Here is a 13,879-nt window from a genome sequence, read left to right on the forward strand (position 1 = left end):
CTCTCATGGCACGCGGGTCAGTTGAGCTGTGCTTTGATCTGTGATTAGTTTGTTACACTGCAGGAGATCGGAGCGTTTGAAAACAGCTGCAGAATCTTGCAGTGGATCACATAAGTGGATATTTATCATAAGTCCTGGTATGATGTTGTGCTGTATATATTTTTAAACTTTGTAAAATCTAAAACATTGTTTTCTATCTATTCATCCATCCATTTTTTTATCTATCTATCTATCCGTCCGTCTGTATATCTTGCAATCATCTCTCTGTCTGTCTATCAATCTAGCAGTCATCTCTGTCTGTCTGTCTATCTAGCAGTCATCTGTCTGTCTGTCTGTCTGTCTAGCAGTCATCTCTGTCTGTCTGTCTGTCTATCAATCTAGCAGTCATCTCTGTCTGTCTGTCTATCTAGCATTCATCTCTGTCTGTCTGTCTGTCTATCAATCTAGCAGTCATCTCTGTCTGTCTGTCTGTCTAGCAGTCATCTCTGTCTGTCTGTCTGTCTGTCTGTCTATCTAGCAGTCATCTCTGTCTGTCTGTTTGTCTAGCAGTCATCTCTGTCTGTCTGTCTATCTAGCAGTCATCTCTGTCTGTCTGTCTATCTAGCAGTCATCTCTGTCTGTCTGTCTGTCTAGCAGTCATCTCTCTGTCTGTCTGTCTGTCTAGCAGTCATCTATCTGTCTGTCTGTCTATCTAGCAGTCATCTCGGTCTGTCTATCTAGCAGTCATCTCTCTGTCTGTCTGTCTATCTAGCAGTCATCTCGATCTGTCTGTCTGTTTATCTAGCAGTCATCTCGGTCTGTCTGTCTGTCTGTCTGTCTATCTAGCAGTCATCTCTGTCTGTCTGTCTATCTAGCAGTCATCTCGGTCGGTCTGTCTGTCTGTCTAGCAGTCATCTCTGTCTGTCTGTCTATCTAGCAGTCATCTCGGTCTGTCTGTCTGTCTAGCAGTCATCTCTCTGTCTGTCTGTCTGTCTGTCTGTCTGTCTAGCAGTCATCTCGATCTGTCTGTCTGTTTATCTTGCAGTCATCTCGGTCTGTCTGTCTATCTAGCAGTCATCTCTGTCTGTCTGTCTGTCTGTCTATCTAGGAGTCATCTCTGTCTGTCTGTCTATCTAGCAGTCATCTCTGTCTGTCTGTCTATCTAGCAGTCATCTCGGTCGGTCTGTCTGTCTATCTAGCAGTCATCTGTCTGTCTGTCTAGCAGTCATCTCAGTCTGTCTGTCTGTCTAGCAGTCATCTCAGTCTGTCTGTCTGTCTAGCAGTCATCTCTGTCCGTCTGTCTAGCAGTCATGTCTGTCTGTCAGTCTAGCAGTCATATCTGTCTGTCTGTCTGTCTAGCAGTCATCTCTGTCCGTCTGTCTAGCAGTCATGTCTGTCTGTCAGTCTAGCAGTCATATCTGTCTGTCTGTCAGTCTAGCAGTCATATCTGTCTGTATGTCTGTCTAGCAGTCATCTCTGTCAGTCATCTCTGTCTGTCTCTCTGTCTAGCAGTCATCTCTGTCTGTCTCTCTGTCTAGCAGTCATCTCTGTCTGTCTGTCTAGCAGTCATCTATCTGTCTGTCTGTCTGTCTAGCAGTCATCTGTCTGTCTGTCTGTCTAGCAGTCATCTGTCTGTCTGTCTGTCTAGCAGTCATCTATCTGTCTGTCTGTCTGTCTAGCAGTCATCTATCTGTCTGTCTGTCTATCTAGCAGTCATCTATCTGTCTGTCTGTATATCTTGCAATCATCTATCTGTCTATCATATGTCCGTCTATCTGACTGTCTATCTAGCATTCATCTATCTATCTGTCTGTCTGTTTGTATGTCTATTTATTTATCTATCTATCTGTCTGTCTCAGTGATGGCTGTGGATGGGAGACTTTATAATTGTGAAGATCCAGCTGTTTGGAGAGGGATTTATGACAAATACTGGACTGTCGTAGAGGCCAAATCTGCTGTGAAGGGAAAGGCTTCTGGAAAGCTCTTGGCATTGGACAAATGGTTTGAGTTCTCACAAACACACAACACAGTATTTTTAATGTATATGATACATTGCACTGAATCCAGGTAAAGTAATGCCATAAAGTAAACGTTGTACTAAAGTCAACATGAAATCTAAATTCACACTTTACGTTCTTAATAGACGTCCCTGGTCTTATTTTGACAATTCATTGGTGCATGTTATTCCAAAGGAAGAACATGTTAATCACCAAGCCCTCTGTTTTTCATTCCCTCCCCTCCAACTAGCTGCCATATAGAGACACTTTTCACCATCCAATCTTAAATATGTTTAATGTTATGTGAGTTATTCAAAATAAATTAAAAATGCAAATCACACAAAACAATTTCTTGAATACACCTTTTATAATGAACATGTTTTTAATTACTTAAAGCTCATTTAGATTTGTTTTTCTATAGCTTAAAGTAAAAAGTCACGTGGTGTGATATTTGAAAAACTTTTGGGCACCAAGTAGGTTGCCATTTTTCTTCCAAATAAATAAATAAATAAAACCCTTTAGACCCACAGCACTGTGCGTGAATAAAATACAAATACATTTTAATTTATGAGAAGGCCAGTTCATATGAATAAAACATGAGAACTTTATATTTTTGACTCAAAAATGCATATTTGTACAAATAATGTTTTTTTTTACCTTGGAAAATATGAATACTTTTTTAAATTAATGATCACGTTTTGTACGCAAATTTAAGGTGCAAGAAAATATTTTAATACCTTTATTACTTGGTGGTTACACCACATAAAAAAAATTATAATTTAATAAATAATACATTTAAAAAAATATAATAGAAAATACTATAATCTTTTTTATTTTTTATTATGAAATCAACATGGACACAGAGGACATGGACATAACATTTCTACGAACTTGAAATGAGTGTTTAAACCCTCTGAAACCCAGCGAAGCAGAATTGTAAAAAAAAATTCCCAGCAATTAAACAATACCTATGTTCTATTAAAAATAGTAATAAATAAAAAAAATACACATAACAGTAGCTGACACTAGTATCACAACCACAATTGTGGTGGAAAAAAAATTGCATATTGAATGTCACCGCTTGCTAAAGTCACAATAAAATGTCACATCTTACAAATATTCACCTAAAATCAAAAAGAGAATCTTAAGATTGAAGATACAGAACATCCACATTCTCATGCAGCATTGTAAACATTCTGATCTAAGATCTGTTTTGTTAAAACGATCCATCTGTTATGTTTTGTCATGTATTGACACTCTCCCTCTGTTTGTCAGGTTTCAGGAGGAGTTGCCTGCTGCAATCTCAGCTCGATCCGAGCGTTCTCTCACACATGCTGAGCTCGTCAAGATCATGGAGTGGAAACTGACCGTAAGCACAATAGAAATAGAATCGCTACAAACTTCATTGGCAAGAAACTTGATGCTCAAAATAACTTGATGCAACATAGCGGCTCAACTTATTGCTCATTGGTCACATGCAATTATATTGGGTTATTTGAAGTTGGAAAAAGACAAAAGGAAAAAGCAAAGATGACAAGTTATGTTTTCTATTGGTGCTTGTCTACAATGTTCTAATATATATATATATATATATATATATATATATATATATATATATATACACACACATACATACATACATATCACACACACTGGCGGCCAAAAGTTTGGAATAATGTACAGATTTAGCTGTTTCGGAAGGAAATTGGTACTTTAATTCATCAAAAGCGGCATTCAGCTGATCACAAAGTATATTCAGGACATTATTGATGTAAAAAACAGCACCATCACTATTAATAAAAGTAATTTTTGATCAAAACTAGACAGCAGCATCAGTCCAACTCCTTATCATTGAGTAATCATGATAAAATTGCTAATGTGGTTCTAGAAAATCACTTGCCATTATATCAAAAACAGCTGAAAGATATTTGGTTCTTTAAATGAAGCTGAACATTGTCTTTGTGTTTGTTTTTGAGTTGTCACAGTATGCAATAGACTGGCATGTCTTAAGGTCAATATTAGGTCAAAAATGGCAAAAAAAGAAACCGCTTTCTCTAGAAACTCATCAGTCAATCATTGTTTTGAGGAATGAAGGCGATACAATGCTTGAAATTGCCAAAAAACTAAAGATTTCATACAAAGGTGTCACTACAGTCTTCAAAGACAAAGCACAACTGACTCTAACAAGGACAGAAAGAGATGTGGAAGGTCAGATGTACAACTAAACAAGAGGATAAGTACATCAGAGACTCTAGTTTGAGAAATAGACGCCTCACATGTCCTCCGCTGACAGCTTCATTGAATTCTACCTGCTAAACACCAGTTTCATGTACAACAGTAAAGAGAAGACTCAGGAGGACTTATGGGAAGAATTGCAAAGAAAAAGACACTTTTGAAAGAGAAAATAAAAAAGAAAAGGTTAGATTGGGCAAAGAAACACAGACATTGAACAACAGATAATTGGAAAAGAGTGTTACGGATCTTAACCCCATTGAGCTTTTGTGGGATCAGCTAGACTGTAAGGTGCGTGAGAAGTGTCCGACAAGACAGACACATCTATGGCAAATGCTACAGGAAGTGTGGGGTGAAATGTCTCCCGAGTATCTGGACAAACTGACATCTAGAATAACAAGGATCTGCAAAGCTGTCATTGCTGCACGTGGAGGGTTTTTTGATGAGAACACTTTGTAGTTTAAGAAGTTATGATTTTTTTTTCAAATTGTAATAGTAATTTTTCACATTATTAATGTCCTGACTATACAGTGTGATCAGTTGAATGCCACTTTGGTGAATAAAAGTACCAATTTCTTTCCATAAGAGCAAAATATGTACATTATTCCAAACTTTTGGCCATCAGTGTGTGTAAATTGTTCTGCATGTGTTTCATGAATCTGGCCCATTAACTGGCATAAACCAAGGGCTTTTAAATGCAAATTAAAGGGGATTTCTGGCACCCCCTTCAGCATTGATTTCAGACCTCCGATCACAACTGTATTGGATGATTGGCTGCTTTCTTTCAGAAAGGGAAGTTCCGACCACGTTTGCAGCAGCTAATTGGCTCAAACAGCGAGGAGGCGGTTCATAGCTCGACTAAGAAAGCGTTCAGTTTGTTGCCTGATGTCCAAGCAGCAATCACAGAGCTGTGTAAACTCAAAGGTGTCGGACCAGCAACGGCTTCAGGTACACACATTCACATAGCCATTATATTAGTCACTGTAAAAACACACTTTTAAACTATCTTTTAAATTACACTGAAAGCCGTGTTGGTGGCCGGAGCTCCTGGTGAAGTCCCCTTCATGGCCGATGAATCTGTCGAGAGCATCGCCGAGTTGAGACCGGTTGAGTACACGGCCAAACATTACGCTCTGTTCCTCCAGAAAATACTGCACAAAACATCCCAGCTTAACAAAGGTAACAACCACATTCATGTCTTTTGAAACCTGTTGCTTTCCTCTGAGTTTTTGAAGAATATCCTGGCTGCTCTTTTACATGTAATGGAAATGAATAGGGACTGGGGGGGAAAAACAGTGGCCAGGACATTCAATGACATAGCATCTTAAACTCAAGGCAACTTAAATCTATTTCCTATCTCAGTGGACAACCAGCAGGAATGGACTCCTCACAGGGTGGAGCAGTGTTTATGGGCTTGGGCGGTAGCCAATCGGATTCAGCCAACATTATTACAGGAAGTCAGTCTGATGGATGCAGCAGACAAAGAGACCAATCAGAAGCCAGGGAAGAGGAAGGCAACTGACGAGAAGCCCTCTAAGAGACAGAAGACGGTCCAGTCTTAGCAATGCATGCATGTATCTCCATGTCTTTGTGTGACGAACTCGAACTTCCTTTGTGAATTTGGGAAATGTAAAGTAATCCCTCCTGTTCTTTGGGTGTTTGGCAGCTTTTCACATCTTTTTCAAAGCTAAAACACACTATCTGCCTTATATGTTCACAATTGCTCATATGTAAATGTTTATAATAAAAGCAATAAAACCTTTGTAAAGACAAGTTTTTCAAAACGGCCTGGATGCTCCTTTTTGGGACTTTATGATCAGGCCACAATTTGGAGTCCTATTCCCTTTTAAATGTAATAAAGGCACAATCCCATGTTTGTTAGAGAGAAAACTCATTATTAACTTGTTTTAAATACCAAAAACAATGTTAGTCGTGAAAGATTTTTGTACAAGAACATTCCTTAACCCTCACGTATTGTTCGGGTCATTTTTGACCCATTTTTATTTTGTTTCTTTAATAAAAATAGTATCCTTCATCTGAGTGGTACAAGGCTTGGTTCCTTTTCCTACGTTTGCCATCTTAACACAATTATTTTTTGTTTTTGACTGGATTCGATGAGTTGAGGTTTTGTGACTAAATAAGTAACACTCATCTTGTTCCGGGTCAATGTTGACCCTCCATAGGAAATTAATGGGTGGTACTATAACTCTGTTTTAAAATTGATTAAATAAAATCAGCCACAACGCAGAACAGACACAAACATAAATGAAGGGGTGAGACCATAAAACATCCACAATGCAGAAAACACATGCCCACACAAACACACACAGCAATGCATGGGAGAGACTATAATAGCATTTTTGGGGGGGAATTTGTCCAATGCAGAACACACACACACACAAATTCAGTTTGAAAAACTAGGCATGAAGAAGTGGATCTCTGCCATCTAGTGGTTATACTTGTGATTACATGTGATATTAATTTTTTCCCCCCAGCAGAGGGCAGCAATCTGCCCCAATGCATGACACATTTGATATTTTCTTCATATATGAACTTCATATATGAAGAATGTGTTAAGTGTAGGCAACAACAAATGGAGTAATTTAGAGGTAAATAAGGTCTTAATACCATTACATCCCACCCCCCATGCTTAAGTGAAATTAGCATTACATATCTTTAAAAAAAAAGTTCAAATAATACACATGTATGTTTGGGCCAATTTAGACCCATGTGGCTCACTGATGTACAATGCACAAGGGTTACAATTGTGAAACAAGCAAATAATCTCATTCTGTTTTCTCAAAATCACTAAGAAAAATGATCTTAAAACATTTAAATTAAACATTAAATATATTAGTTTATATTTATATTATAGTTTATATATTAGTTATATAAGTTTATATTTTTAATATTTTATATATTTATATATTAATTCAATATTTGTATTTAATAAATCAATTATTTAATGTTGTAAATATTTATATTTCATTTAAATATTTAATTCTTATAATTAAAATGACATTAGGAGAAATGAGAAATAATTTTTTTTAAATTAATAACTACAACAATATTTGGTCCCAAACATGCTAGCACTGATGGTGGCTAAATCAGCAACCCTGTTACTTTCAAACCTTTTTTTAATCTAGAAATGTTATTTAGTTTTTATTTTTAGTTTACATTTTAACCTCATTACACTCGCGCACACACAAACACAAACACACGTCTCCTTACAGTATCTTTTTTTAATTTTATTTTATACAGCTGAAAAAATGAAAGCAAACACAAAACCATACAAAAAAAATACTACAAAAACAAATTTCCCTCAGTTTGTCCCAATATTTTAGAAGTACAATACATCATGAAATGATAAAGAATTTGATAGAAACTATCAATATTTACATCTCTTTTTTATTTTCATTTGATCCAGAGAAAACTAATAGCCATGTAGTATATTTTCTGTATTGTAAACAACATATTTTACCACAACGAGTCATCTCGTATTTTGGCACCATTTTGAAATCTGTAAATGGACTACAATTCTCAGGACTACAGTTGCTGCGGCAACACAGACAATCTCACTGAAAACAGCGATGATCTCAAAGCAACACTCTTGCGAATCTACACCAACAACAGCATGGAAAAATAAACGCACAACACCGTGATCTGTGACGGCTGGTCAGCTAATGCTGTTAAGCATGAGATACTAGAGCAGCGTTTGACTGGACATAATGTGGGCGGGGTAAAAAGAGGAGGTCCTTGGTAAGTAGATTTTTTTTTTCCAGTTTCAAAAGGACTATTTTTGTAATGTGTTTGAAATGGAATACTACCATACTACTATTTGTGATGGATCTAGTATGCATACTTATTGTACACAAGTTTGCCAAAATGTGCAGTTTACAAACATTCATCGATCGGATTGACAAAAGATGTAAAATATCTGTATTTGAGAGATAAATTAAACAACTAAACCATTTATCCATTGCAAACTGTTTCACATACTATTTTTAAAAATAGTAAGCAGTATACAGTATATAATGCAGAGTATGCTGAAACAAGTATATGAGTATCCCATTACAAACACATTCAGACACACCGTAACAGTCTGAATACCAACAATGGTCATACAACTCATTAAGCATGTCACACACACACATACTCACACACACACACACTTTATCAGCTGTTTTCCATTCTTTTTCCCCTCACAGCTATATCTTACATATTCACATGGCTTTTCACTTTTTATATAACATCTATTTATTTGTTTTCATTCATTTATGTGCATGTATAAATAATTTAGAACATATTAAAGTCAACATGAAATCAAAATCGACCATATTTACTTTCTTAAAACACGTTCCTGGTCTTAATGTGGACTTAATTCATGCAACATGATCACATGGAAAATCGACACGTTGCTTTCGAAAGTTCATGTACCCTAAAATCGACCACCATTCTGCCAAATTAGTGACAAGCGACATCCCCATCAGGCATTTTTGCATTAATTGAACTGTAAACCCATTCCCCTCTATCGCTACTGATCCGAGTCATCCCGTAGGAACCAGGCAGTAATCGAGTTTACATAAACAATGGTGAGCGCAATTAGGAGGTTGCAGTTTTGTGAAAGTTAGGTTTAGGGTTGGGGTAAGGGCTAGGGAGTAGAGTTAATAACATATGCGTTGGTGTTTACTGTATTACATCATATACAACTAAAAATATGACATGCTTCTGGCGCCACCCTGTGGACATTTCACCTGGAAACATGTGCGCATACGATCAACAACACTTCCAGCTTCGGCCGCTGGGGACAGTGATTCGAATTTTGGTCAACACACTGATTTGAACAGTAGAACCAGGGCTGGCGCTGGCCAAACTGATGCCCTACGGAGAGTTTTGGGGGGTGGGTGGGGGTTGGGGGGGTTAAGTAATCGTCTGTCTGGTGGAGGAGGGGGGGGTTCCAGGTCCTTGAATAAAGTACGAGTGAAATCGTGCGAGTAAGGGCAGCCGGTGGACTTTCTGGTGCCCTCCTAGGGTATGATGGGAGTTGGTGCCCTATGCAGACCTATGCTTGTAGGGAGTAAAACTTTCAATCAATTCCACAGAAAAAATGCTTGTCTTCATAATCTCCATAGTGCAAATTTAATTAGGACTTAATGACAAAACCATGTCCCGTTCAACATTTATTTTTCTTGTTTAATATTCTGTTTAACTATGCTATACGACAAATTACAGAAGCACAGCATGGTTCAAAAACATCATTTTATGTTGACTTTAAAATAATCACATAACTCATGTTCCTTCTAAAGCATTAATGCCTTATGTTACATAACCATGACCTTTGGGCACAGTACAGCGGGTGAGAATTTATAATTAAGCATTTTGTATTGTTCATTAGTTTTTTTTGCTTCGCATCTTCCAGCACTTTCTGTTTGCGTGGGTGATTCGGGTTAGATACACTTAGTTTGGAGTCTTGCATCATCACACCCCTCGGTTTAAGACACAATCTAACAACGATAGTCGCTCTGAATAAATATAACTATGAACCTATGCTGTACAAATCCACAACATTACAGACTTTAACACACTGTCATGCTTTTCAAAATGAAAAGAAATCAGGTCAAAACATAGCACTTTTATATAAAACTTTCCCTTTAGCAATTTCATTAATTCCTTTTAATTATGTTTTAGCAGCTTAGCGAATGGTAACTTGGCACTACAGAATTTGCTACTTATGTGCTTTGTCGAAGGCCCAAAACACACTCTACACAAGTATGTGAACGCAAACACTTCTGGCTAACATAGTTCGTTTTTTACAAGCCGTTACTTTCCAAAATGTATCAGAGCTAAATGCATAATGCAGTGCAAGTACACATACACCCTATTGCCACAAGGGGTGCTATTGAAATTTAAGCAGTCCCCATATGGTCAGTTTGAAAGGTTTAAACTAAAGAGGCTCGCTGAGCAAGTTAGTTAGCTAAACTGTTAATGTTTATAGCTAGTTACCTGAATGACAGATAACTAGCTATAAACATTAAACCTCAGGACTCACTCGCACCCTTGAGTCCTGAGGTTTTTTTTACTGCCACAGTAACACAATAACATACGTTCAGTTTGTTCAACAGAACAGTGCACTTGCATTAGCGTTAGCATCCGCGTTAGCATACATTTGTAAAGTATGTTTCTAGCCAAAGAGTTAAAAGGGCACTGCTGTCATAAAATACTCCAGTGTAACTTTTGTATACTTTTGCAGTGTGGTAATGAACACGAGGATTAAAGTAAACATTCATATAAAATCCAGTTATAATCTTTATTAATATTACTATTATTATTATTATTATTATTATCTAGGACAACCCTCACTGGCTAAAAATATAGGCAGACAGGCAAAGAATTTTAGGGTTGGTGGTTGTGACCACTTGATGTTTCTATGTCAAAAGCATCTTTTGTCATGATACTGCAGTTATAATAACAACTTTTACCTGCACCGTGACAACTACATTTTAAATAATGACTGTGTGGGACAGACAAATTGGCTGCAACACGGCCTCTTTTTCCTTGTAAACTCCTCACTCTCTAGCTTGCGTTTATATGTTCAATGGAAATATTTGTGAAGGGCCATATATGTAATCCGTTCCAAAATCTAGTGAGCTTCCTTGCTGTCTACTGCCTATATAGGCAGCTGTCTACCAGCATCCTACCTGAAATAAACCATGATATGTGACTGATCTGAAATGCTCTACATAGCGTAGACAGCGTCGAAGTGAATTAATAATAGGAGACCCGACAACTGATTTCAATGGAGTAAGCTAATGACACTATACGCTAATCTAACTATACATAGCACACAAATATGGGGGAAATAGTACTTCGTTCAATTAGAATGAACTATTTTTATTGATACTTTTTGGGGTAGAATGAATTATATTTATATACGGTAAGCATCAACCGATATATTAGTTTTACTGCTTTATCAGTGCTGTTAGTTGCTGAATGAATTACTGCTCATTTTCAACTGTATTTATTAGCCTATATGACAATGTTTACTTTATAGTGTTTCCATTGTAATAATACATTGAAGATGACTGTAAGTGCATCTTTTGTTTCACTTATGTGTTTGTGTAAGCTGGAAGCAGAGACTAGGGATGTGCATGAGTTATCGACTAATCTTGTACTCGTTCCGCACAAGATAGTCGACTATTGAAAACACTACTCGAATATTTGCCTGCCAGGAGCAAGGCTGACTTGTACTGTACTTTCCATCTATTATTTATTTATTTATTTAATAATAATTAAAAAAAAAAAATTATTTCAAAAAGAAAATCACAGTTTGTTGAAGTTATTTTCTTTTTAAACTGTTCTTGGTAACATTTATGACTACAAAAATGTATAAATATTACATGCGTGTCATAATTGTTATTTTTAACTTATATTATAATTTCCGAGTAATCGATTAATTTAAAAAAAAATTTTTTTTTGGTGGGTAAGAGTACTTGACTACAAAACTGTTTGAAAATGTCTGTCCCAAGCAGAGACATTTCAAAATAAGAGTCCCCGTGTACTTTGGCTTTTTCATGCTTAAAAGTCTCACGTTATGCACTAAATCTTAATTTTATGGTTTATTCTTGGGATTTTGGTTGCACGATAAACTGCATCTGGGATTTTATGCGTTTTGGTCTCTTGATGCTTCTATGTTTGGGCCCGTCACAGTAAGGAACGACTGAGAAAATGTTTTAATTACGGCTGTCGATTTAACACGTTAATTCTGCGCGATTAATTATATAAATAAAATAACGTGTTAAAAAACGAACACAATTAATCATAATCTCACATTATGTACTGTATTTGATGAAGGACGCACTTCAGAATGTTGGCATCGCCTCGTGACCCAAATATATGACGTAATAACAACCGTGAAAACTATTTGCTTTGGTTTCGTTAAACTAGCACCATTTAAGCACAATTTAACACTTAGCGTTGAGAAGAGGCGTCCGACTTGCGTCCTTTAAATTCAGTGTTTTGAATGTGACATTGCCTCAGTTCCCGAGGGATTATGGGATCTTTAAGTGTCCAGTCGATACGCACCTCAAAATCTTGCCGGAAAAAGGATGTATTTCTCAATTACTGCTTCGTGAATACTGTGGATTCGGACATACTACTCCTTTGGCAAACTGTTTTTGGCATACTATTTAGTAGAGTTAATTAGTTATCTGCCTTTTCCACAAGCTTAATTATCAGTATCGGCAAAATCCAATACCGTTCAAACTCTATAAGTGGAATTTCTCTCGTCTTGTCGACCATCTTGGACGAATGTTTTTTACTTACAATGCATTCAGGGATTGCTATCTTTACTAAGAATACATGCAAAGGTATCTTAGAAGGCAGCACAACTTTTGAAACAGACATTGCATCATAAGCCTGCCTGTGATACCTTAAAATACCACCTATGTAGGCAGCTCACTATGTTTTGGAACAGAGCTCAGGTTTCTTTGCCCTGGTGTTTGCATGTGTGTGTTTGTGTGTGTATGCGTACCGCAAACGAGAACGTAAACAAAGTCATTAGAGATCTTCAGGTCTTCAAACATGATTTTGTACACTCTGAAACACTTTCTCCCTTGAAAGAACGCTACTTATACGATCCGTAATTATATCAAATGATATCAACAATCCCTCATATGTCTGTGAGGACTGTATCGTCAAACATAAGGCTTTGTTTTAAGTCAGAGAGATTCCTGGATCGAGTGCAGCAGTTTCATCTATTACGGATCGTATCTGTAGTGCATAACAGGCTTAGATGAGGCTGTCGAATTAAAACAATACAGAAATGCATCGTGAATGAGCCTTAGGCTGAAATTCAAACAGAGAGAAGACAACAAATCTGGTGTGTGTGTGTGTGTGTTTGTGTGTGTGTGCATGTTTTTGTCATACGACATACTTACAGTCTGTTCAAATAAGCTCATTGGACCTTTGAGCTGCCTTGGAGTGTTTGTAAAAATATCACACCGTTTATGTACTGTAACTGTATGGAATGTGAGCGTGTGTTTCTCATTTCTCGCCGTTTCAAATCCTTCTTGTTTTCACGTCCATTTCTCCACCGCTGGTCGTGTGGAGTATATTGAGGTCGGACCCGGCTTCTAAGCCACTGGGTTGGGCGTGTCATCAGGGAGGGGGCGGAATTTGCACCCCGAGCAGCTCGTAAGCGAAAATGTTCCAAAAGATGGCGAAGAGGAGGAAGGTGATGAAGGAGAAGATGAGCACCCACCAGGTGCACTGTTTATGCAGGGATTCCTCGTAGCTGCGTAGGATGAGGAGACCCATGCTGATGCCCACCACGGCGCCGGACAGGTGTGCCATGAAACTGGGCTGTGGCCCGGATGAGGGAAGGGGTGGAGAGAAGCGTAACCATACAGCCCGGCCCACTTCAGAACTCACTGTAAGAGAGAGAAAATGTGAAAAGCATGCTACCATATTGCTCATACTATTTTTCAAGTATGCTGCAGAATGCATACTGTGCAAAATAGGTATTGTTTCAATGCTGCATTTTCGCTTATAATCTTCACAGATAATCAGATGCATAGATCATTAGATAATCCACATGAAGCACGATGTTACATATGACCACCAGGAGATGGCGCCGTGCAAATAACCAGCTCAATGATGCAGACTCATTGCAT

The 13,879-nt window shown here is 37.5% G+C and overlaps 2 protein-coding genes across 4 annotated transcripts in view; one reads left to right on the forward strand and one right to left on the reverse strand.

The window, feature by feature from the left end:
• The first annotated feature begins 6 nt into the window (after positions 1 to 6).
• Positions 7 to 6,236, forward strand: zgc:112496 (uncharacterized protein LOC541336 homolog). The gene is made up of 6 exons (XM_052113893.1): positions 7 to 137; positions 1,839 to 1,980; positions 3,252 to 3,345; positions 4,997 to 5,156; positions 5,235 to 5,387; positions 5,571 to 6,236. Exons 2-6 carry the CDS (start codon positions 1,841 to 1,843, stop codon positions 5,768 to 5,770), a joined length of 747 nt encoding a protein of 248 aa, XP_051969853.1. The 5' UTR covers positions 7 to 137; positions 1,839 to 1,840; the 3' UTR covers positions 5,771 to 6,236.
• Positions 6,237 to 7,470: 1,234 nt separating this feature from the next.
• The window catches only part of rhbdl1 (rhomboid, veinlet-like 1 (Drosophila)), a 31,594-nt gene continuing 25,185 nt past the window's right edge, over positions 7,471 to 13,879 (reverse strand). For all 3 annotated transcript variants that reach the window (XM_052113885.1, XM_052113886.1, XM_052113887.1), the window contains exon 8: positions 7,471 to 13,636. In XM_052113885.1, the coding sequence (XP_051969845.1) occupies positions 13,365 to 13,636 (272 nt within the window). In that variant the 3' untranslated portion in view covers positions 7,471 to 13,364. The remainder of the gene's footprint in view (positions 13,637 to 13,879) is intronic.

The sequence above is a fragment of the Xyrauchen texanus genome, chromosome 41 (genome assembly GCF_025860055.1).
Source record: "Xyrauchen texanus isolate HMW12.3.18 chromosome 41, RBS_HiC_50CHRs, whole genome shotgun sequence".
NCBI lineage: Eukaryota > Metazoa > Chordata > Actinopteri > Cypriniformes > Catostomidae > Xyrauchen > Xyrauchen texanus.

What these genes read in the sequence shown, in the direction of transcription:
- zgc:112496 (XM_052113893.1), top strand. Translation starts at nt 1,841, where the DNA reads ATGGCTGTGGATGGGAGACTTTATAATTGTGAAGATCCAGCTGTTTGG. An exon ending in CTCTTGGCATTGGACAAATG is followed by an intron (nt 1,981 to 3,251) that starts GTTTGAGTTCTC and finishes TCTGTTTGTCAG; the next exon opens with GTTTCAGGAGGAGTTGCCTG. An exon ending in CGGACCAGCAACGGCTTCAG is followed by an intron (nt 5,157 to 5,234) that starts GTACACACATTC and finishes TTACACTGAAAG; the next exon opens with CCGTGTTGGTGGCCGGAGCT.